Source organism: Dipodomys spectabilis, unplaced genomic scaffold, assembly GCF_019054845.1.
Source record: "Dipodomys spectabilis isolate Male_0828 unplaced genomic scaffold, ASM1905484v1 ptg000001l, whole genome shotgun sequence".
Classification (NCBI taxonomy): Eukaryota; Metazoa; Chordata; class Mammalia; order Rodentia; family Heteromyidae; genus Dipodomys; species Dipodomys spectabilis.
The window spans coordinates 1,040,324-1,066,081 of record NW_024870678.1 but is presented as its reverse complement, the minus strand read 5'-3'; the positions used below and the strand labels follow the sequence as shown (position 1 = coordinate 1,066,081).

Sequence of the window (25,758 nt, the reverse complement as noted above, 5' to 3'; positions counted from 1 at the left end):
ACCCCTTCGGTATTGTCCCTTCTCTTTTTGGCCAGCCCTTCCTTCCCTTAACTGTGCTATCCCTGTGACAGCCACAAACCTCCCCCTCTCAGACTCTGCCTCTCCAGGAGCCTGAACATAAACCTTTGTCTGTTGCCCACCTTCCCCCACCCTCATAACCTAGCAGAACTTCTAAATTCAAAAACGCTATTCTCTTTGCTAAATCCAGTATCCTCTTCATCTTACCTATTTTTATTTCCTCTTTTATGTTTTCTTTCTTTTTTCCTTTCCTTTCCTTTCTTTCCCTTTCCTCCTCTCTCTATGTCTCTGCTTCTATCTCTGTCTCTGTCTCTCTCAGTGCTGGGATTGACTCAGGACCTCATGCTTACAAGGCAGGTGCTTTACTACTTGAGCTATGCCTCCAGTTCATTTTTAAGTCGATTACTTTTTAGGTAGGGTCTCACTTTATGCCCAGGGGCCAGTCTGGGCTATCTTCCTGCTTGTGTTTCCCCAGTGCTGAGGATAACAGATGTGTGCCACTGCACCCAGCCCCAAGCCTCTGCTGTAGCTGGGGTAACAGATGAACACTATTGCACTCAGCCATTGTTTGAAATGGAGTCTACCAAACTTCTTTTTGCCCAAGCTGGCCTAAAACCTGAATTCCCCAATATCTACCTCCCAAGGAGCTAGGATTAGAGGTTTGAGACACTGTGCCTGCCTAATGTTTAACCTTTTTTTTTTTTTTTTTTGCTAGTCCTGGGGCTTGAACTCAGGGTGTGGGTGCTGTCTCTGAGGCTCTTTGTGCTCAGAGCTAGTGTTCTACCACTTGAGCCACAGTGCTACTTCTGACTTTTTCTGAGTTTATTGGAAATAAGAGTCTCATGGAGCTGGATTCTGGTAGCTCATGCTTGTAATCCTAGCTACTCAGGAGACTAAGATCTGAGGATCACAGTTCAAAGTCAGCCCTGGCAGGAAAGTCCATGAGACTCTTACCTCCAATTAACCACTAGAAAACTGGAAGTAGAGCTGTAGCTCAAAGTGGTAGAGTACTAGGTTTGAATAAAAAGAGTTCCAGGACAGTGCCTAGGCCAAAATTTCAAGCCCAATGATGCACAAAACAAAACAGTCTCATGGACTTTTTTTTCCCAGGCTGGCGTGGCACTATGATCTTCAGATCTCAGCCTCCTGGGTAGCTAGGATTACAGGAATGAGCCACTGAAGTCCAGCTATATTTTCATTTTTTAAGTCATATTATTCATTATAAATCTCTCATTTATTCAATACTTATGACCTCCAATTCTGTGTATTTCTATAATATCCTAATGCCATTCTTACTCTAAATTTACTACAGATTCACAATTTCCTATGGAAAGCTCCTTGGGTCCAGAAATATTTTAAATGAATCGTCAGAGCCAGGCACTAGTGACCATAATCCTAGCTACTCATGAAGCTGAGATCTGAAGGATTAAGGTTGGAGGCCACTTTGGGCAAAAAAAAAAAAAAAAATTCTATAAAACTCCATATCCAAAATAACTAGCAAAAAATCTAGGTTAAGGGAATTGTTCAAGCTTAGAGAGCCTACCAACCGAACAATGTTAGGCAAGTGCTCGGTCCTGAGTTTAAACCTGAGTTTCAGAATTTAGAAAGATGGCCGGGCGCTGGTGGCTCACACCTGTAATCCTAGCTACTCAGGAGGCTGAGATCTGAGGATCATGGTTCAAAGCCAGCCCGGACAGGAAATTCTGTGAGACTCTTATCTCCAATAAACCACTAAAAAAAAACCCAAGTGGCACTGTGGCTCAAGCAGCAGAGCGCTCTCGCCTTGAGCTGAAGAGCTGAGGGATAGCATTCAAGCCCCATGAACAACCAAAAAAAAAAGAATTTAGAAAGATAACATCCACATATAGTATATTAGTATTCTATGGCAAAAAAAACAAATAGCTACTTGCTCTAAATGGGACAATTAAGGATAAAAATTGCTTCACATCAGTTCTAGTCAATTTTTGCTGTCAAATGAATGCTTTAAAAGATGATCACAAAGGGCTGGGAAGGTGGCTCAGTGGTAGAGTGCTTGCCTTGCATGCATGAGATCCAGTGTTTGATGCCTCAGCACCACATAACTAGAAAAAGTTGGAAGTGGCGCTGTGGCTCAAGTGGTAGAGCGCTAGCCTTTAGCTGAAGAGCTGAGGGACAGCGCCCCGGCCCCACGATCGACAGAAAAAAAAAAAATGTTGATCATGAAAATAATCTTAGGACAGGAACCCAAGAGCACAATGCCTCTGTACCTTTGAACATTTAAAATAGTATTTATGAAAATAAAATAAAATAGTATTTAATGGAAATGAATTCCAGATAATAGAAACAAAAAAAAGTTGATAATGAAGAGAAAAGATATAGCCAGCCCTTGGGGTTTGAGACATGGCTTAGTTGGTAAAGCAATAACCAATAAACGAAAGCCTCAGGTGTTGAGTTCAAGTCCTGATCTTGGACCAAAAAAAAAAATAAAGAATAAAGAAAAGAAAGTCAACCATCTTCTAATTTGTTCTGATGATCTCACATTTATTCATACTTCTTGCTCTCATTCTCTCATTACCAGGACTATCATTTTTATGATGTAACATCCACTTTTGATCAAGATATGCACAGCTTGGGCTGGGAAGGTGGCTCAGTGGTAGAGCGCTTGCCTTGCATGCTCAAGGCCCTGGGTTCGATTCCTCAGCACCACATAAGCAAAAAGAAAAAAAGCCAGAAGTGGCGCTGTGGCTCAAGTGGTAGAGCGCTAGCCTTGAGCCGAAGAGCTGAGGGACAGTGCCCAGGCCCAGAGTTCAGGCCCCACGACTGGACCCAAAAAAAAAAAAAGATATGCACAGCTTATTTTCATGGGTTCACTTGGCACCTTGACTCTGATGCCTGTCCTAATGGTGAGACAGAGCAGTGTAGTACTAAAAAAGTATTTTGTTTTTAAACTGTAGCTTGTCTTTTCTTCTAGGCCTGATTTAGGGTAAGTTCTTTGACAATTTGTTGTTGTTGTTGGTTGTGGGGCTTGAACTCTGGGCCTGGGCACTGTCCCTCAGCTCTTCAGCTCAAGGCTAGGGCTCTACCATTTGAGCCACAGTGCTACTTCTGGTTTTCTTAGTGGTTAATTGAAGATAAAAGTCTCAGAACTTTCCTGCCCAGGCTGTCTTTAAACCGTGATCCTCAGACCACAGCCTCCTAAGTAGCTAGGATGACAGGCTTGAGCCATGGGTACCTAGCTAGTTCTTGATAATTTATGTGAGGGACTCAGTGTAGATCCACAGGAATTGTGTGTGTGTGTGTGTGTGTGTGTGTGTGAGAGAGAGAGAGAGAGAGAGAGAGAGAGAGAGAAGCAATACCAACTAGAAATTCAGGGAAACTTTACAAATAAGATAGTTTAAATTAGAATTTTCAAGATAAATAGATATATAGATTGGTTCTTAAAGTACAAAAGAAAGTCCCTTCTCAGACCTTGAAGATATTGGTTTGTTTTTATTTTTATTGTTGGGTTTTTTGTTTGTTTTTGTGCTGGTATTGGGCTTAAACTCAGAGCCTCAAGATCTCCAAAGGTGTTTTTGCTCAAGGCAAAAACTCTATCACTTGAGCCACTCACTCCTCCACTTCTGGCTTTTCTTGGTTAATTCAAGATAAGAGTCTCATCTAATCTTCCCAGGCTGGCTTCAAACCACAATCTTCAGATATTAGCCACCAGAGAAGTTAAGACTACAGGTGTGAGCCACCAGCACCTAGCTGTTTGATTCTTATATATTATCACTTGGCAAAATATCTGAAAATTTTCAGGACTTTGAATGAATATATCAGTTCTTGTGAAATATCACCCAATCTCGTAAACTCTGGGACAGAAGTATTCTGATACTTTTTAGTAACGGTGAGTCAAGGTTGGGAGAACAGGAGGGCACTGGTTTGGATGGCCCTATCACTAACAGGGAGACAGTTTAAATTTGGAGTTAAAACTTCAATGCCAGAAACAGTCCCTACTCTCCCTGGTTAAGTTGGGCAACCTTCATTTTAAGATTCTTATAAAACAAAACCAAAGGGGAGGAGAATTCTTCATTATGTAGGGCTCTTCCTAGATCTTGATGAGCAATAGGTTATCCAAGCGGTTCCTAAGGCCTTCTTACAAAGGCCAGCAGGACCTGGGGTGAAATGCCTGCTGTGTATTGAGCTGACCTGGGTCACTTGGGAATCACTCACTTTGGTTGCTTTGTCACACTCATGAAGACATCTCACAATGGCAAGTTGTCACAAATCTATTCCCCCACCCCTGCCCCGCCACCCCAAAGTTTAGTTTTCCCTCACGTTCTTCTTGACTTTTTTTTCCCTCCACATTGCTGGCTGAAAATGCCCCCTGGTAATTGATAATTAACTAATAATTCTCAAAAGACACGAATCTGTGGCAGAGTACATTTTTGGTTTCTCTATAGATGGTGTTTGACTAAAGCTTACCAATGAGAGGATCATCAAGCACAACGACAGAGGGCAATTAAGTGAGGGTGGAGGGTGGCTCAGTGGTAGAGCGCTTGTCTTGCATGCATGAGGCCCTAGGTTTGATTCCTCAGCACTACATAAGCAAAAAGAAAAAAAGCCGGAAGTGGTGCTGTGGCTCAAGTGGTAGAGTGCTAGCCTTGAGCTGAAGAGCTGAGGGACAATGCCCAGGTCCAGAGTTCAAGCCCCACGACCAACCAAAAAAGAAAAAAAAAGTAGAAATGACCATGAAATCAACAGGCAGAAGAATAAACAGAATAATTAAAAATACTAAACCCCTGGAGTATAAGAAACAGCCAGAAGGATCCATTTGACTGATATGGTCAAAAAATTGCCAAAATCAAATGTTTTCTTCCATCTTCAACTAGTACTTCAGCATGGAGATGTATTTTTACAAGTATGTTTATGTTTACGCTTACCTACATGCAAACATATGTGCATTTTTAACATCAATTACCTATTTCATTAAATTATGGGTTGGATTCTAATCAGTACCTTGAGAAGAAAAAAAATAAAAAAGCCTAGGTCAGTTTATAGGCATGGTGAAGTAAAGCTCACATATATCCTACAGATTGCTTTCAATAGCTTCAAAGCCATCCTGCATAGAACAAAGCAAATGTATATATGACAGGTAGATTAGAGGGAGATGAATAAGCATCAAAGCTGAGCTCAGGCTGGTAGTGAGGGCCTCTTACATTTTAGAGAGTAACCCAGGACATTTAATTCTAGAGTAACATACTAGTTTTACAAATTGAGGATTGGAGGTATTGAGCAAGCAAAGGTGAAGACCTTGATTCACCTCCCAACCTTAAAACAGTCAAATCTGGAACACAAGAGGCCATTCTGAGCTGTAGATTCAGAATCTGAAAGCATTCAATTTCTCAAAGTATATTTATGGACTTGTTGTTATCTGATTGAAATAAGAATTTGATCCAGGTGTCAGTGGCTCATGCCTTTAATCCTAGCTATTCAGATCCTCAGGATCTAAGGATCACAGTTCAAAGCTAGCTCAGGCAAGAAAATCCATGAGACTTGTATCTCCAATTAACCACCAGCAAACTGGAAGTGGTCAGGATACTTTTAGATAGATGAGACTGAAATATTCAGTTAGCCATCCACTGAAGTATTAAGCAGTGATTTCAGTCATGTACCTCATATTCAAACATTATTATAGAGAAATTGGAAGACGAAAAAAAAGAAGAAAGAACTCAAAGAATTTCCTCAGTAAACACTTACCTCAACATCTCTGTCATAGCATCTATGTCTGGAATTGTCATATCTATTCCGGCTGTCAAGGCCCCTATTCCGAGAGTCCACACTCCTGCTTCGATTGTTGGCACACCCATTACACCTGCCACAGCCACAACCACAGCAGGTTCGACCCCCCATGGTATTGGACTGGACTGGCCTTCACACCTTCTCCAAGAGAGAATGGTATTGTAGAATCAAAGTAATGTCCTCCGCTACATAAACAGGGAGCTTTCCACTGGTCCCAAATGTAGTCAGGCTTCAGTCAAAGAATGGCCCTTGTTCTTGGCAAAAGAAGAGATTCCCCAAAGAGGGTTCTGTGGCCAAAACCAATATTCTATGACAATTAGGAAAGACCCTTCACCGATTCAAAAGAAGACAGACCCTAACTTGGTCATCTCTCCAGCCAGAATGATGGAATGATCCTCTCCTAATGGCCTCAGGAAAACAAAATGAGCTTCACTGGCCAGTGACTCCTCTTTATTACAGGGGTGATGTCACCAGAACTCTAATTTTCTCCTGTATGGCATTTGCTGATAGGAATTCAGCTTCAATGTAAGGATGTAAGGAGAACAATAACAGTAATTACCACTTATGCTGAGCTTTGTTATTTGCCCTGTGATTCCTAGGAATGAGATGGACATGCTGGCCAGTCTGGTCACCACTGAGCATAAAGAGATGCTCTCCACTCCAGCCGGACATGAGGGGCCCCAAAGGATGTAATTTCCATATCTTCAGCCCTGATGCTGTAAGTGGAAGGGAGTTGTGAATATTTTCAGTGTCATATGCAAGGAGTTTGTGTGAACAAGGAGAATGACGCTGAGGTGAGCAAGAGGAAAGAATATTTCACTTCCTTTACTGACAGATCCTTTTACCTCTACTGAGTAAAAAGATATTTCAAAAGTCATACTTCTGCTCCTCATCTCCTATGCCATCTCCTAGAGTAAGGGCACCGAAGCATTTAATTTTTTTTTAACCACTTAATGGCTTCTGCCATATGTAACTCCTTCACATCCCAAACCATACAATGGGTGCAGATGCGAACTGGATTACAGAGCATTAAGGAAAAAGGAGGAGGAGGAGGATGAAATGAGGACAAAGAAATTTAAAATGTCCCATATAAAAACAAAATTTTATCAGTTCTAAATATCAAGCAACTTCACAGCAACTTATCACAGCAACTTCAGAGAACCAAACCAATGCAAAAGGAATCATGTTTCCCGAGAGAATTCACCACAAAATACAGAATGGCCAAGAGCATTAAAGAAAAAAAAAATCATTTTGCCAGTCTTGGTGCTTGAACTCAGGGCCTGGGCGCGGTCTGTGAGCTTGTTTTTGTTCACGGCTAGTGCTTTACCACTTGAGACACAGCACCACTTCTGCCTTTTCAGCTTATGTGGTACTAGGCAAGCACTCTACCACTAAGCCACCTTCCCAGCCCCTGGGGTTAGTTTTTTGAGCTCCTGTATATATTGGATATCAGGCTTTTGTTGGTTGTATTGCTGATACTTTCAGTCTGTTGGCTTTCTAGTTTAGTAACTATGTCCTTTGCTATGCAAAAGCTTTTCATTATTTCCAGTCCTGGGGCTTGAACTCAGAGCCTGGGCACTGCCCCTGAGCTGCTTTTGCTCAAGGCTGCAACTCTACCATTTGAGCAACAGCACCACTTCCACTTTTTGTGTTTATGTGGTACTGAGGAATTGAACCCAGGGCTTCATGCATGCTAGGCAAGCACTCTACCACTAAGTCACATTCCCAGCCCAAGAAAAAAATCTTGCCTTCATTCTTTTTATTCACTTTATTTAAAAGTATTTTTTTGAGAGTACTATGTTTGAACTCAGGGCCTTGCTCTTGCTCTACCATTTAAGCCATTTCTTAACCATCAGCCTCATTCTCTCTCTTTCTGTCTCTAGTTTTCTCTCTGTCTGTGTCTGCCTCTTAATCTCAGTCTGTGTGTGTGTGTGTGTGTGTGTGTGTGTCTGTCTGTCTGTCTGTCTCTCACCAGTACTAGAGCTTGAATTCAAGGCTGGTGCTCTACCACTTGAGCCACGGCTTCACTTCCAGCTTTTTGCTGGTTAATTGGAAACAAGAATCTCTTAGATTTGTCTTCCCAAGCTGACTGAACCTCGTATCTCAGTTTCCTGAGTAGCTAGGATTACAAGCATGAGCTACCAGTGCCCAGATCCAATGTTAACTGAAGAATCACATGTTGAAATAATGTGATACCAACAGACCAGCAAAATGAAAAGGACTGATCATATAATCTTCATAAGTGGTAAGAAGAATGGGGATTTCATGCACTTTGAGGAGTACAAGTTGGTAGAAAACTTCTTAATGAGTACTTATTCATGTTCATAAACATTCAGACATCTAAAATTATACATTTTTATTTTAACTATTTTTTTGTCAGTCATGGAGCTTGAATTCAGGGCCTGGGTGCTGTCCTTGAGCTCTTTCATTCAAGGCTAGCTCTCTACCACTTTGAGACACAAAGCCACCTCTAGTTTTCTGGTGGCTAACTGACAATAAGAGTCTCATGGGCTTTCCTGCCTGGGCTGGCTTTGAACTGCAATCCTCAGATCTCAGCCTCCTGAGTAGCTAGGATTATAGGTATGGACCATCAGTGCCCAGCTTATGTATTCTTTTAATTTAACAACTCCACTTCTAGTGAATTTAGCCCACAGAAATAACAAAGAGAAAGTGTAGCACCGATATTGTTTATACTAGGTTAAAAAGTAGCAACAATTTAAATGTCCATAAGTAAAGACTGAAAAACTATGATAGTATTTCTATTATTCTGTATAGATGGGATATGTAGCAACTCAAAAAGACATATAAGATGATGACTTGAAAGATAATCACAAATATTCTTAGTATAAAAACCAAGTTAGAGAATTGTATGTAGTATGGGATCTTTTTTGTTTAATACCAACAATAGCAACAACAAAACCATCTCTATTGTTCCAACTTTATAAGAATACATAAGAAAAAGCACTAAAGGACACACACACCAAACCAGTTATCTCTCAAGGTAAAAACATTTTTGGGAGGCTGGGAAGGTGGCTCAGTGGTAGAGAACTTGCCTTGCATGCATGAGGCCCTGGATTCGATTCCTCAACACCACATAAGCAGAAAAAAGCTGGAAATGGAGCTGTGGCTCAAGTGATAGAGCGCTCGCCTTGAGCTGAAGAGCTGAGGGACAGCACCCAGGCCCAGAGTTCAGGCCCCATGACCGACAAAAAAAGAAAAAGAAAAACTTTTTTGGTGCCAATTCTGGGGCTTGAACTCAGGGCCTGAGCACTGTTCCTTAGCTTTGTCACTCAAAGCTGGCACTCTACCACTTGAGCCACAGCTCTATTTCAGGCTTTGGACTTTGCTGCCTAGGCTCGCTCTGAACTGTATTCTTCAGATCTCAGTCTCCTGAGAAGCTAGGATTACAGGCATGAGCCACTGATGCCTGCTGTAAAATAAAGGCTTTTATGTTTACACTTTTTGCAAGAAGCAAGTAAATACATTTGCTAGAAAAATAACAAAGAAAACATCTCCCAACAGACAAGGCCTTCTAGTTTGGAAATGGACAGGAAATACACAGGAAATGGACTAGCTGACGCACATTCATGTTTATTTACACATATGTAAATAAGCAGCACCCACAATCACTACCTCAAAGGAAGACACCAGAGTAGTTGAGAAGGAAAGAAAAACAAATCATTCATTGAGCTCAAGCAAGAAGGCTGTGTCTGTGGAAGATGTTTTCCTTGTCAAGAGCATGATCATGAACCAGAGTATATTTTTTCCTTAACTTTTATAAACCATGTTTTATGGATAATCAAATAAATACATTTCAAAATTTTTAAAAACATCAGTGTTAACTTTCAAGTTGGCAGAAGAAACTCGACCAACTCCTATTATCTGATACCTTTCATTAAAATTAAAAACATGCAAAAGAAAAAAAGAGCTTCTGTGGGCTGAGATGAAAGGTATACGTACCACCATGCTGATCATTACTTCCAAGTTTTCTTTTTTTTTTTTTTCTTTTTTTTTGGGGGGGGGGGGGGTTCCGGTCATGGGGCCTGAACTCTGGCCTGGGCGCTGTCCCTCAGCTCTTCAGTTCAAGGCTAGCACTCTACCACTTGCACCACAGCGCCACTTCCGGCTTTTTTCTTTTTGCTTATGTGGTGCTGAGGAATCAAACCCAGGGCCTCATGCATGCAAGGCATGCACTCTACCACTGAGCCACCTTCCCAGCCCCTTTCCAAGTTTTCTTAATGCCCATTTTTGTTTGTTTGTTTTAGTCAGTCCTGGGGCTTGACCTCAGGGCTGGGGCACTGTACCTGAGCATCTTTTGCTCAAGACTATCACTCTACCACTTCAGCTACAGCACCACTTCTAGCTTTTCCTGTGTATGTGGTACTGAGGAATTGAACCCAGGGCTTCATGCATGCTAGGCAAGCACTCTACCACTAAGCCACCTTCCTATCCCAATTCCTGTCTTCTTTCTTTCTTTCTTTTCTTCCTCTTTCTTCCTCTCTTTCTTTCTTTCTCTCTTTCTTTCTTTCTTTCTTTTTCTCTCTTTCTCCTTCCTTCTCTTTCTTTCTTTTGTTGGTCGTGGTCTTGAACTCTAGGCCTGGGCGCTGTCCCTCAGCTCTTCAGCTCAAGGCTAGCCCTCTAACACTTGAGCCACAATGCCACTTCCACCACTCTGAATGATTTATTGGAGATAAGAGTCTCACAGACTTTCCTCCCCAGGCTGTCTTTGAACTGCGATCCTCAGATCTCAGCCTCCTGAGTAGCTAGGATTACAGGCATGAGCCACTGGCACCAGGCTAATTCCTGTCTTTTAATAAAAATAAGAGGTAATAAACTCTCTCTCTCTCTCTCTCTCTCTCTCTCTCTCTCTCTCTCGCACTCTCTCCACCTGAACAATGTATTCCACCTTTCAGATAGGTAGTGACAGAACACAGGGTCTCCTGCCATGCAGACACCCAGGCATGCTGGCATCCTAATCCAAGGAGAGAGTTGAAAAAGAGAGCAAGTAGATCTGCATATGTGGATAAAATAGATCCCAGGGTGAGATGGGGTGAAATGATGTCACGATCTCACTGATGATAAGAGCACAGGTTTGGGACAAAGTAGGTCCATGGGCTCAGGTGCTTATGATCTATCTAAAGGCACAGATAAAGCTGGGAATGTATCTGGATGATACTGTATTTACTGTCTAACATGCATAAGGCTCTGGGTTTAAATGCACAGCATTCAGTTGGTCTATCAATTGACCAATCAATGCATAGATCACTTACAGTGAAGTCCTGACAGGAAAGTGGACTGTAGTATTGGGGTGTCTAGATGGATGATACTCGTAAGTGCTTTAAGGCACTGAGGGAAGATTGAACCTTGGTTAGGAAAATGCCACAGTCTTAGTGCCGAGGTACAGTGGGGAGGCCCCACTTCTTTCAGGATGATTTTAGATGGTCTGGAGACTAACACGAGTGACAAGATACAGTGTGCAACCCAGTGACCACCGTCCCTGCACTGTGTTCAGGGACAGCCCAGCAGAGAGGAGACAGCACAGCATGCCTCCAGGAAGGCACAGGCATGGGGGAGGGTAATGAGTCTGAGACCTTTAAGAATATTCTCAACTTGGTCTGGCATAAGAAGTCAGGTTGGGGCTTTGGACATTCACTGAGAAACCAGTGCAGCAGGGAGGACCAGCTATGAAGAGAGAGAAAAGGAAGGAATAATAGGAAAGGGAAGGGAGGTGGACCGAAGGATAATGGGCTGGGGTGGGGCTTTGTGGTCGAGTATGTTGTACTTGTTGATTGAGCTGTTGTATTTCTTGACTAAATTAGACCAGGCTGGGCACTGAAAACCACATTCCTTGCCAAGCCAAAGGTGAAGTGGGCAATGTGGAAGCTGTTAGAGTGACTGTGGCTTATCTGTTGTGGATGACCTTGGATCATACTAATCTCAGGAGAGAGAGTAAAGATTGCAGATGTCTCCTGAATCATGGGGCAGGGATGCAGCACCAAGAACCCAGCTCTGTACAAAGGACTTCCAGAAAAGAATGCCAGGATTTGGAAGGCTCTTTCTTCTTCATAGATTGCTTTTATTTCAAGGAGAAGAAAGATCATCTGTCTTAAAAAAAAAAAGTACACCCATGCACACACATGCACTTGTACTAAATAGGAGATGGGGATCTTACCTAGGACCATGGCAGGGAGAAGATCTCTTAGCACTGATGAGGCTGGGGGGAGGGGGTGGGCACTACAAGTTCAAGGTCAGTTGGTTTCCACTTACCCTCTCTTCACAGTAAAATCTAGTTTGTTTTGTTCTTATGTATTTTCTGGTTCTTAGGGATTTTGTGTTCCTTTTCTCTGTTAAGTTGGAAGCATAAATCATAATATGTATATTATGATTATATATATATATATATATATATATATATATATATGGAATAGTTGGGTGTGGCTTATTTCTGTAAGCCTAGCTATGATCTGAGGATTGAGGTTCAAAGCCAGCTTGGGCAGAAAAGTCCCTGTGAGGCTCTTTCATCCAATTAACCACTTAAAATCCAGAAGTGGCACTGTGGCTCAAAGTGGTAGAGCACTAGCCTTGAGCAAAAGAGCTCAGGGTCAATAACCAGGCCCTGAATTCAAGCCCCCTCTACCGACCTCCTCGACTCCCCCCCCCCCCAAAAAAAGAAAGGAAAGCCTGAGCTGGGTGCCAGTGGCTCACACCTGTAATCCTAGCTACTCAGAAGGCTGAGATCTGAGGATCACGGTTCAAAGGCAGGAAAGTCCATGAGACTCTTACCTCCAATTAACCACCAGAAAACTAGAAGTGGCACTGTGGCTCAAGTGATAGGGTTCTTGCCTTGAGCTGAAGAGCTCAGGGACAGGGCCCAGGGATTTGGAAAGCTCAAGCCTTACAACCAACACTAAACAATAAATAAATAAAAATAAAAGCCTGATGTACTGTGATTTAAGATGTTTTCCTAATGTATAGAAGGTCCCTGTAGAATATAAAGGTGCATTGTTTATTAGTTTTCTAACACCTATTAATTATTAAAGAATTTTTGAAGTTTAAAATGCCAAAAAAAAAAAAAAAAAAAAAGGGCTGGGTGCTAGTGGCTCACACCTATAATTAATGCTACACAGGAGGCTAAGATCTGAGGATCAAAGTTCAAAGCCAGTCCAGGCAGAAAAGTCTGTAAGACTCCATCTCCAATTAACCAGCAAAATGCTAGGTTAGGGTGGGGATGTCCCCACTGATAGAGCACTAGTAGAGCAAGCACACTTACAGAGAACATGAGGCTCTGAGCTCACTCATGTATTGGCACAAAATTAATTAATTATCTAAAATTCCTCCAAAAGAGGAGAAATGGCCCAAATGATTCAAGCAAAAGTAGTTTTTCCCCTGAATTAAATTATGTAAATTGCTATTTATTCCATTATCTGAAAGTGGTCCAAAAAGATTGAAAATATAAAAATATAACAACTTTACTGTTGCCACATACAATTTTCTAGATCAAAGTAAATAATTAGAATTGAAGGGAGATTAAGAGTTGTTTTTTTTTTAATGCTGGGAATCACTAAAATTCTCACTAAGAGAATTATCCTCTTTGAAAATGCTGTGTTGCAAGTAATTCATTGCTCAGTCTTCTTTAAAGAAATGCTTTATGCCCAAGAAATACTTCTTTAGAGTAAAACAAAGACATTTTAATTCCAAAATAAGTTAATCAGTAAACTTCACATAATAAATAGAAGTACATATGTGAAAACATACACAACAAAGTATCTACAATGTTAACTCTCTAATATGCAGAGAAAGAACCACACTTGCCACATATAACACATGATATTTATGCTTTCACCTAATGAAACAACCTCCTTATGCATTTCTCTAATAGGAAATAATGTCTGGAAGAAATCAAATACCTAAAAAACAACATATTTTCTTCTTTAAAAATTAATAAAGAAAACTGGGTGCTGGTGGCTTAACACCTGCAATCCTAGCTACTCAGGGAGCTGAGATCTGAGGATGCAGTTCAATGCCAGCCTTGGCAGGAAACTCCATGAGACTCTCATCTCCAATTAATCAGCAAAAAGCCAGAAGTGGAGTTGTGGCTCAAGTGGTAGAGTGCTAGCCTTGAGAAAAAAGAGCTCAAGGAGAGTGTCTAGTCCCTGGGAATCCCAGGATCAGCAATACACACAAAATTACTAAAGAGTTATATAGTATATTTAATAAATAATTATACAATTTTCAGTAAGCCTTCCCACCTCAGACTTAAATTCTTGAAACTTTGTGATTTATAGTTACAGCTTTCCTCTAGTTACACATATGTAATTGAGAGGTGATGCTATCTTTGTAATTACGAATCTGTATTTCCGTGTACACAAGCAAGTGAATGAAATGTCTCCTTTTAATGGAAGGATTCAACATATCATTGTCAGCTTTAAGGATTGTTGTTACACCATGCTAAAATAAGCAATAAGTAAATAAACACAGTAATTTTCAATGTATAGAACAAATATAAAGAGAGTGAATTGTGATTGTCTAGGGAAATACAAAATTGTTTTAGCTTTAGTGAAAATAAAAATTCACAGTAATGTTTTATTAAATAGATATAACTTAGATGGCTAGCTCCATGCAATGGGAAAGAATGAGGGTGTCTGGGGGGAAAGGCCTGAGAGAAGGGGAATTAGAAGGAGAATTTGAGGGGTAGGGAAGGTTCCCTGGCACTCATCTTGAGTATGAACTCCACAGAATTTTTCTCCTCCACTTTCTGTGTGTGTGTGTGTGTGTGTGTGTGTGTGTGTGTGTGTGTGTGTGTGTGTGTGTGTGTGTGTGTGTGTGTGTGTGTGTGTGTGTGTGTGTGTGTGTGTATGTTGCTGAAGATTTAACCCAGAAGTTTAAACATGTTGGACAAGTTCACTACACTGAGCCACATCCCTAGCCCTTTATCTGCAGAGAATTTAAGCGGAACCAACATTCATTTCCCAGTAATATGGGTGAGGGGGTGTCTGGGCAGGGGCAGGATCTGGCACCTTGAGCTGCCAATCTACTTGGCCTCTCAGTCATGATGTTAAAAGACATGAAGTTAAACCTGTCAGAGGGGATAAGAAAGTCTGTGGCTTAACTGGGCACTTGTGGTGCATGCCTGTAATCCTAGCTACTCGGGAGGTTGAAGACTTTGGTTCAAAGCTAGCATGGGCAGAAAAGTCCATGAGACTCTTTTCTCCAATTAACCACCCAAAAAGCCAGAAGTGCAGCTATGGCTCAACATGGTAGAGTTGCTATCCTTGAGCAAAAGAGCTTAGGGACAGGGCTCAGGCCCTGAGTTCAAGCCCCATGACTGACATCCCCTCCCCTGCCAAAAAAAGAGGCGGGGGAGGCAGGCCTCCTTCCCCAGCCCTTGCTGACAGACAGCACAGTGAGAGAGCCAGGTCTCAGGGCAGTGAAGAAGAAGGAATGCTGGAGAGAGAGAAGGGAAGTGAGGGCAGGGTAGGAGAGGAGCGGAAGAAAGACAACAGGGAGATCCAGAAGCTAGTTCTTCCTGCTGGAGGCATCTGGCCATCCCCCGGGGATGAGTGTGAAGCTGCACAGAGAAGAAACACTGCCTGGCTGACCTCATTACAGCTGTCACTGCCTACTTGCCCGTCCTCCTGCTCTGCTTCCCTCCTACCCTAGCAGGAAAGTTCTCTTGGCTGTTGCTCCAAGCCTCAGCCTTTGCCAGTACATCTACTGGGCTCCTTCTCCCTTTCTGACCCTTCTCCTGTGTGCTGCCCAGTGCCCAGGGCTTATTGGCTGCAGCCTGGGAAAATGAGCCATGAACGGGTACATTGGTGCTGAGAAGAGGCTATGGCTATTGGCAAAGCAAGGCTGGGGGCCGTGCAGCCTTTTCTCGCTAGCATCTTCAGGAAATAATTTTCTTTATTTGGTCAGTCATGGGGCTTGAACTCAGGTCCTGGTGCTTTCTCTGAGCTTTTCTGCTCAAGGCTAGTGCTCTACCACTTTGAGCCACAGCTCCACTTTCAGTTTTCTGGTGGTTAATTGGAAATAAGAATCTTATAGATTTTTCCTGCCCAGGCTGGCCTTGAATTGCGATCCTCAGATCTCCGCCTCCTGAGTAGCTAGGATTACAGGTATGAGCCACTGCCACCCAGCAGAAAACAAATATATTTATTGGTGCTGGCACTGGGGCTTGAACTCAGGACCTGGATGCTGTCCTTTAGCTTTATTTGCTTAAGGCTAGTATTATATCACTTGAGCCACAGCTTCACTTCTGGACTTGGGGTGGTTAGTTAGATATAAGAGTCTCAGGAACTTTCTGCCTGGGCTGGCTTTGAACCATGATGCTCAGCTTCTTCTTTTTTTTTTTTTGTTGGTCATGGCACCTGAACTCTGGGCCTTGGTGCTGTTTCTGAGCTCTTCAGATCAAGGCTAGCACTCTACCACTCCAGCCACAGTGCCACTTCCTGCTTTTTCTGCTTATGTGGTGCTGAGGAATTGAACCCAGGGCTTCATGCATGCAAGGCAAGCACTCTACCACTAAGCCAACTTCCCAGCCCTGATCCTCAGCTTCTTGAATAGTCAGGATTTCAGGTGTGAACTATGGGGTGCCCAGCTTGGAAATTTACTTTTTTGTTCCAGTCTGGAATGCAGCCACAAATTATTTTCTAGACCTCAACAAACACCATGGCAAGTTTAATTGTATTAGACTTCCAGAATTACTTTATTTCAAATGGTAAAGGGCAGCCGATGCTAGGGGTCAGGTCTGTAATCATAGCTACTTGGGAGGTAGAGATCAAGGGGTCAAAGTTTATCTTTGCAAGACCCCATCTCAGCAGAAAAGGCTGGGCAGAATGTTGCCTGTCCTTTATCCCAGCTATGGCAGAAGTATAGATAATTAGAAGGATTAATGTCTAAGGCTAGTCCAGGCCTACGTGAGCCCCTTCCTCAAGTTAATTCTTTATTTTTTTTATTTTTTTTTATTTTTGGGTCTGGTCGTGGGGCCTGAACTCTGGGCCTGGGTGCTGTCCTTCAGATCTTCAGCTCAAGGCTAGCGCTCTACCACTTGAGCCACAGTGCCATTTCCGGCTTTTTTCTTTTTGCTTATGTGGTTCTGAGGAATCGAACCCAGGGCCTCAGGCATGCAAGGCAAGTGCTCTACCACTGAGCCACCTTCCCAGCCCCTCAAGTTAATTCTTATAAAGAGAGAAGAACAAAGTGAGAAATCAAATCTGGATCTTAGCCTCTTGAATATGAGCCTGGCTCATCTTGACCATTTTTAACTATGGAGCTCCATAGTTTGAGGTTCTGGCTGGCCTTGAACCTTGATCCTCAAAGTTCTCAGTCTTCTGAGTAGCTAGGATTACAGATGCAAGCCTAAACTCCCGGATATAAGGACATTCATATTGTTGCACAAGAAACAGCCAGAAAACTCTTTCCATCTTGTACTCTTTGGAGGTGGGGGAGGTTTCAAGACAGCCTAACTATGTAGCCAAGGCTAGTTTTGAACTTAAGAGACTCCTGACTGGGAGGATATCTACCACATCTTTTACTACGAAAGCTCACTCAGGTCATGAGTTATGGGAAGAGGAAAGGAAAGGAAAAAAGGAAAGCTGTATTATATAGCTTTCAAGGCCTGCATGCTAAATTAGCCGTCACTCCCAATGTGACTAAAGTCGCTATTCTTCTTCCCTGTCCTCAAAGAGTGAGTCCTGACATCTTTGCCAGGGTGAGTGGGTGCAGTGCGCGCGCACTTCCTTCTGCCATCTTGAGATAGCTTTTAAGGCAATGATATGAAATCACAGCATTCTGAGTACCACGATTGCATTTGTTCATCCTCCCTATCTGTGCTCTCTCTTAGCCGCCGCCCCCACCCCCCCAAAAGACCCCCCCAAAAAAACTCACAACATTCAGTACAAACATCTGGGTAACAGAAAGCAAAGAGTGATAAAATGATAGCAGCTCTCAAGAGCCTTACTGTAGCAAAAGTGCTTTGATGGGAAAGAACCCTTGGCTGTCATTTGGGTGTGGTATTAACCTGGCACACCTTCAAGGTCAAGCACAGCCTGGATAAAGAGGTGGCTGTGAGGGGGAGGAGGAGGAGGCTGCAGACAGCAGACGCAAAGATTCCACTCACTTATCCAGACACTTCTTAGCCTGCACACCAGTACATGTTGCACACAGCAGAGTCTGGTGACATAGGCTGCCTCCTAGGGCTGGATTCTTTGAAGTGTCTATTCCTGGGAGCCAATGGCATACAAAAGCAGCCTTACCTTCTTCATCAGGGTGGAGTCTGCAGGCGTAGGAGCAGACACCTCTCCTGTAGAGTGACACACCTGGTGCTCCCCACAGTGCAGTGGAAATTCCTGGGGTTCTTGCTGGCTTCCATCCAGTACATCCAAAGCGCTACAGAATGGGAACAGTAGTGTCAATAAGCTATCAACAACTCAGGCAATTCAAAAAACCCAAAGGCATTGTTCTCCATTCATTTTTCTTTGTCTTTTCTTTCTTTTGGGGGATCGGACTCAGAGTATGGTGCTCACTAGGTTGATAGTTTACTTGAGCTGCACCTCCAGCCTTTTTTGCTTTGGTTATTTTTGAGATAGGCTCTCACTTTTTTTTTTTTTTTTTTTTTTTTTCCCGCCTCGTCTAGCCTAAACCAATGAATGTCTTCTAAAGTAGCTGGGAGGACAGGTGTGAGCTACAATGCTCAGTCCAGTTGTTTTTTTCTGTTGAGAAAAAAAAGAAAAAGAAAAAAGAGGTCTAGTGAACATTTTGAGGGGATCTGGGCTAACCTGGAACCACAATCCTCTCAATTTCAGTCTGTGATGTAGCTGGCATGACAGGCAAATATCACCACACCCAGCTATTGGTTGAGATAGGGTCCTGTTAACTTTTTGCCTAGCTGGCCTCAAACTGTGATCCTCCCAATCTCTACCTCCTGAGTAGCTAGGATTACAAGTGTGAGCCACCAGCAAGAGGCTTCCTTTCCTTCCTTTTAATTTATGCTAAACAGTGGCTCCTGTTTGTAATCCTAGCTACTTAGGAAGTGAAGAGCTGAAGGATCACCGTTCAAGTCCAGTTGAGGCAAAAAGTGGTAGAAAGATTACGATGTTGAGCCAGCCCGAGTCATGTTGTGAGATGCTGCCCCAGATAGGATGGGGAGTAATGTACTCCAACTTACTCAAGAGGTTGAGATATAAAGATCTCAGTGTGAAGCCAGCCAGCTCAGGCAGAAAAGTTCTTGTGACTTTTATTTCCAACTAACCAGCATAAAAACAAATCGAGGTGTGGCTTAAGTGGTAGAACATAAATTATGAGTGGAAAAAATGGAGTGGAAGCTAGAAGCTTTGAGATTAAACCCCAATATTGGAAAGAAAGAAAAAAGGGAAGGAAAAATAAACAAAGACAGGAAGAGAAGAGAGGAAGAGAGAAGGAAGGAAGGAAAGAAGGAAGAAAGGAAGGAAGGAAGGAATGAGAAAAATGCTAGAACAAGTCAATTTTTTTTGTTTGTTGTTTTGTTTTTACAGTGCGGAGGATCAATGCCAGGTCCTCAAATGCTAGGCAAATGCCCTACTACAGAGCTACACCCCAGCCCTAAGATCCTAAGATCAAGATTTGCATGAAGCCTGTCAATGAAGCAGAAAGAGAACTAAAACTTTAAGGCCCCACTGCTTCACAGAAGCAATGGATATTCTTGTGAAGTTCCTACCACGTGCCAAGGATGAGAAGGAAAACAATACAAAGCATTAATTATTTAAAAGTCAAGGAGCGTGTGCATCAATGAGATAATATCACCAAAGAAAGTGTATAAGAGATGAGCATAATCTGGGGAATACTACCTTGCATATTTGTTTTTTTTTATTCTTTGAATTATGTAAAATGTGAAAATATATTAGCAATAAGTATTTCTTTTTGTTTTTCTACAATTTTTATATTATAAAAGCAATACTGCCAGGGACTGGTGGCTCATGCCTATAATTCTACCTACCCAGGAGGCTGAGATCTGAAGATCAGGGTTCTAGCCAGACCGGACTTCCAGCCTGGACAGGAAAGTCTGTGAGACTCTTTATTTCCAATGAACCACCCAAAAACCTGATGCAGAGGTGGTTTAAGTGGTAGAACACTAGCCTTAAGCAAAAAAATTCAGGCCCTGAGTTTTTTCCTATTTTTCTTTTCTTAAATTAAGGGAGCCACACAGCCATTCTCAGAGAAGTTCAAACTTTGTGAGATTTGAAGCTTATATAAAATGCATTCATGAAGAACAAAAAAAAAATCTTACTTTTCAAAAGTGTACAGTGCTGAGTCCCTTTAAAGACCTTGGATATGGCCTTGAACTTCAAGTTTCATCCACATCCTATAAGTCTGCCTAGAGTTTTCCTAATGCTACTCAGCCCCTTCAAATATATTGATATATATAATGCAGTATATAGCAAATTAAATGCATTTCTTTACCCCATAATTCTTGCTTCAGAGATAAAGGACATGAGAAGTAATTTAATGAAACCTAGAGATCAGCTTTAGCTGTAAGACATAAATTGATGATGTACTGCCATCTATTGTCCACTTGAAGAATTACAGTTCGTTCTGCCTACCTTCAAATTGATGGTTTCCAAGTTGCCAGAGATACTTGCCTCTGTGTGTATAGAATAACTTCCTAGAGGGGGCTTCAAACTCCAGACAATAGGACCACTCTTGTGAATTAACACATTTGTTACAAAGCTATTATATAACTTTCCTGGCTACAAGAGAAAGATGTAGTGTGTGTGTGTGTGTGTGTGTGTGTGTGTGTGTGTGTGTGTGTGTGTGTGTATGTGTGTGTGTGTGTGTGTGTAGAGGTGCCAGAGCTTTAACTCAGGGCCTGGGCACTATGCTTTAGTTTTTTTCTCAATGCTGGTACTCTTAACACTTAAGTTACACCTCCACTTTAGGACTTTTTTTTGCCAGTCCTGGGGCTTGAACTCAGGGCCTGGACTCTGTCCCTGAGCCTATTTGTGCTCAAGTTTAACACTCTACCACTTGAGCCACAGTGCCACTTCTGACTTTCTCTGAGTAGTATATTGGATATGAGCCTGGGTTGACTTTGCACCGATCCTCAGATCTCAGCCTCCTGAGTAGCTGGATTACAGGTGTTGAGACACCGGTGCCTGGCTCACTTTAGGCTATTTTTATGTGGTTCTCTGGAGATAAGAGTCTTATAGACTTTACTGTCTGGGCTGGCTTTAAATCAGCACCTTCAGATCTTAGCCTTCTGAATAGCTGGGATGATAGGCATGAGCCTCTGGTGTCTGGAAAGTCACCTGTTAATCCAATAACAACCTGTGACAATCACCTGTATAGTGTTTCTTTACTGTCACAGTTAAATGGTAGAGAAACACTGTTTACCCAACAACCTCAATCCTGCTGACATTAGACGCTGTATTAGATTATGGACACACCATCAGATAGTCCCAGTCCTAAAAAGAGTCCTTGCAAATACCTGGTGCCATTGTTTCAGGCACATTTGAAACGACATTGTTCCTGAGAAAACAGGTGACTGATAGGACACGGAGTCCCCTGGTTGCCCATGTGTCTGGAATGCAGCTAGTCTCCCAAAGAGGTATCTAATGACAACAGGATAGAAGCTAGATGATGGTGGCTCACGCCTGCAATCCCAGTTACTCAGGAGGCTGAGATCTGAGGATCATTGTTCAAAGCCAGCCCAAGCAGGAAAGTCTATGAGACTCTTATCTCCAATTAACCACCAAAAGGGAGAAATGGAGCTGTCCTTCAAGTGATAGAGCACTAGCCTGGAGCAGAAAAGGCTGAGGGACAGTGCCTAGGACTTGAGTTCAAGTCCCAGTACCAGCACAAAAACCAAATCAAAAAATCAAACAAAAAATATCAAAATAAAAACCAATAGAAGGATAGAGCCATGTACATCTTAAAATGTACCCCTTAAAAATGTATAATGAAAGTCAGTTTCCCTTGGAGAAGCGAGGGGTTTAAATATGCAGAATTAGTATTTCCTCCAGCAGCAATGCTGTCTTCATATTTATGTTTTTCTCAGCTAACCAAAGGATGAAACACAGCAAGGTACATGCAAGGTAATGGGCAAACAACAGTTTGGCCATTAGCTGTATGATTTGGGTTAACAAACATCTTGAAGCTTCATTTTCCTAATCTAGGATATTAATATTATGATAAGGATAATTAAATTAGGTAATACTCATAATAGGTTTGGTCTAGTACTGGCACCTAGTAGGTTCTCAATTAATAGCAGCATTTATGAATGTCAGTTGGTGTTTCCTGAGTAATAACTTAGAAGGTGTTTCTTTGAGTTCTCATATATATATCAAGCTGAGATATGAAATAATGTAGAAGAGAATATCTGAGCCAGAAGATGCTTTAGAGACAACCTCTTATCAAAACCATCCTATTTTGCATTTGAGTTCACTGAGGTCCAGAGACATTGTTCAAGGTTGTGGAGTTCTTTTCTAAGAGGAATACAGAGACTGCTCAGCTCCAAGTTCAAATTCTCAGTGCTTGAGTTTTGTGACTTCACATCCCTAGTTTTCTGGGTAAACAAAACTAATTTTCCATGCTTATTTAAGTTTCAAATTTTCCAAACACCCTCAAAGCTTTAGCTATGTAAACAATTCTACACTATTAGTGCAAACCCTTAGTACCATCCAACAGTAATCAAATGTCCAAATTCTGCCATCCAGTGGCTACACAAGAATATCAACTTAGACATCCCGTTAAGTGGTTTTGAAATTGTAAGCTTCCACTCCCAGATAGCTGGCCTTTTCCTGGGCACAGTGATGATTTCTATGGTGACTTACAGGGTGAGAACCAGTTCCCAATGCTCTGTGTGAACAGAAATGTCCGTTTTCCTCAGCTTTGCTGGTACAATGCAGAACACCCCTTCTCCATCTGATGCCAGGCCCTGGCTCTCATAGCGCCATCTGATCAAATCTACCTTTGGGAGGTTACAGAGTTGGTGAAAACTGCCAAGCTATCTCAGGGCCAATATGATATAATTGTTGATCATTTGGGATCACTGTATCTGTTAACCAACTATGAGAGTCTCCCAGAGCCAAGCTGAGCTCAATAAGGTTTGGCTTTCTTAGCATGAGTTGCAGAGGAAGGAACAGTCCCGTTCTAGATAGGAGCAAAGAGAAGTGGAAGCCAAGGACCACAGATTCTGGAACCACTGCCTAACGTCCCAGAAGAACTGAAGAACTGAGGACTATGCTTTGAGGAATGGCTCAAGTTTAAAGTGTTGTGTTTTGCTGGGCATGGTAGCACATACCTGTAACCCAAGCTACTTGAGATCAGGAGGCAGGAGTATTACAAGCTTGGGTAACCTAGCGAAATCGACTCTTTACCAAACAAACCCATAAGGACTGGCGATGTAATTATGTGATAAGGGGGCTGGCCTAGCATGCATGAGACACCAGTACCACACCAAAGAAACCCAAGGAGGAGGAGGAAGAAGAGCAGGAGGAGAAGAAAGGAAGGAGGAGGGAAGGAAAGCTGGGAGGGAGGGAGAAAAGGAGGGAGGGAGGAGAGAGGGAGGGAAGGAAGGAAGGAGAGAGAGGAGGGAAGGAGGGAGGGAGAGAAGGATGGAAGGAGGGAGGGAGGGAAGTAGGGAGGGAGAGAGAGAAGAAAGAGGAAAGGAAGGAAGGAAGGAAGGAAGTAAGGAAGGAAGACAGGCAGGCAGGCAAGACTTGATAACATAGTTAATTATAGAACTTTATTTTCTGTGAAGTATTTGTTTTTCAGGCCTTATTATAGTTAGCTTTTTTGCTTTTTTTTTTTTTCCCATCTTTACCTGTTTGGATTGTTAAGAGGATATAATTTACTATGAATCTGGTACAGGATGGGGTGGCAGTTTAAAATCCATGAAACACATTCCTACCTCATGGGTCCAGCATTGATCTCCCTTGGTCTATCCCAAGAACCATTGTCCTAATTCCTGATATCATGTCTTCAGCTTAGTAAGTCTCCAGTCTCTCCTGCAGCCTCCACCCCATGTTAACTTTAGGACTGATCTGTCTGGTAGACTCCCTGTTCAAAAGCTATTAGACAGTTAAGCACTGTCTAAAGAATGTAATTGTGGGGCTGGGAAGGTAGCTGAGTGGTAGAGTGCTTGTCTTTCATGTAAGAGGCCCTGGGTTCGATTCCTCAGCATCACATAAGCAGAAAAAGCCAGAAGTGTTGCTGTGGCTCAAGTGGTAGAGTGCTAGCCTTGAGCTGAAAAGCTGAGGGACAGCGCCCAGGCCCAGAGTTCAGGCCCCACGACCGACCAAAAAAAAAAAAAAAGAATGTAGTTGTAACTTCACAGTCTAGGTTTCATGTGTCTCCATCCTTGGCACCAGTCACCTGCCCTCCCTCTTTCCCTCCCTCCCTCCCTCTCTCTCTCTCTCTCTCTCTCTCTCTCTCTCTCTCTCTGTTGTCTGTCTCTCTTTCGCTCTCTCTCTCTGTCGGTCTGTCTCTCTCTCTTTCGCTCTCTCTCTCTCTCTTGCTCTCTCTCATGCTCTCTCTCTCTCTCTCACACACACACATACACACACAGACACATACAGACACACACCATATTCCAAATAATCTTGTCAAATGATTTGAGCTTCATGACAACAATTGGCAGCTCTTACACTCTCATCTCTAAGAATGAACTCCTTAATAGATTTTCGCATTTGTTTCTGCAAGGGTTAAAACAACATGTCACCTCAGAAAATGCTCAAGGAGGGGTTCCTGGGTGAGCAAATACAAAGCCTCTCCTGCAAAGATGGGCTGAGCCAAGATTTCAGGAGCTGCCTGCAGAGCCTGTTTCTGTTTATGACTTTCAAATACTGTCAATAGAAAGCTTTGCTTCAAAAGCACCTCCTCCTGGCTCCAGCAGTTACATACCAAGTTTCTCGGGTCTGGTATACTTTTCAGATGTCTGTAGTGATGTCACAAGCTTTGAAGTTGACTTTACAGCATCTTTAATACGCATCATCTGCCATCTTGTTTACCTTTGCCGCACCTTAACTCAGCTGTCCAAGACGACTCGCGAGAATGACGATGAATAAGAGCCTCTGAAACTCTGGGGCCTCCAATAAGCTTGACATTGCATGCAGCTGCTTCCATCTTTACAGACACTTAAGAACTACCTTCCTCAGTTCTGAGGTTTGACAATGAATGAGCACATGCTGCCAACATGACTACTTCGGCACATATCTAGAAGCCAGGTGTAACTATCCCTTGCATCAAAAAATTTTAGCATTTAGCCAGGTGCCAGTAGCTCACACCTGTAATACTAGCTACTCGGAACGTTGGAATCTGAAGATGGAGGTTTAAAGCCAGACCAGGCAAGGAAGTCTTTGGGTCTCTTATGTCCAAGTAACCAGCAAAAAGCCAGAAGTGGACCTGTGGCTCACTGGTACAGAGCAAGCTTTGAGCAAAGAAAAAAAAAAAAGCTAATGAACAGCACCCAGGCCCTGAGTTCAAGGCCCAAGACTGGCACCAACAAAAAGAAAGAAAAAAGAAGGGGAGCAGGGTTTAGCTCAGCGGAAGAGCGCCTGCCTGGTGAGTGGAAGGCCCTGAGTTGGGTCCTCAGCTCTGGAAAAAAAGAAGAAAGGGGGAAAAGCATAATTTATTGCTATTTTTCTCACAAATCAGATATTCACATACTCAACTTTTGCAAGGCCATAGCTTAGAGGTGTAAAAGCCCCAGTCAGGCCTGGTGCTGGTGATCTGAGCATCACTGGCTGAGATCTGAGGATCACAATTCGGTCAGGAAAGCCAATTAATCACCTGAAAATTGGAAGTGGAACTATGCCCTACAGTGATAAAGTGCTAGACTTGTGCTAGAAACCTACAAAGGACCACTGAATCTCTAGACACTAGAGCAACATTCCCACACATCATAGGGCTCATATAGCAATTTTTGCAATTATCTGAAAATAAACAAATTATTTTAAAATATGAGAGTAGAACTCTTAACCTATCTTTAAATTTTCAAGGTCATTT

At 42.5% G+C, this 25,758-nt stretch overlaps 1 protein-coding gene across 1 annotated transcript in view; it reads right to left on the bottom strand.

The window, feature by feature from the left end:
- Positions 1-25,758, bottom strand: part of Crybg1 (crystallin beta-gamma domain containing 1) — a 194,492-nt gene that overhangs the window by 106,342 nt on the left and 62,392 nt on the right. Inside the window, exon 2 of the mRNA XM_042684717.1 lies at positions 18,033-18,165. Within this exon, the coding sequence (XP_042540651.1) occupies positions 18,033-18,165 (133 nt within the window). The remainder of the gene's footprint in view (positions 1-18,032; positions 18,166-25,758) is intronic.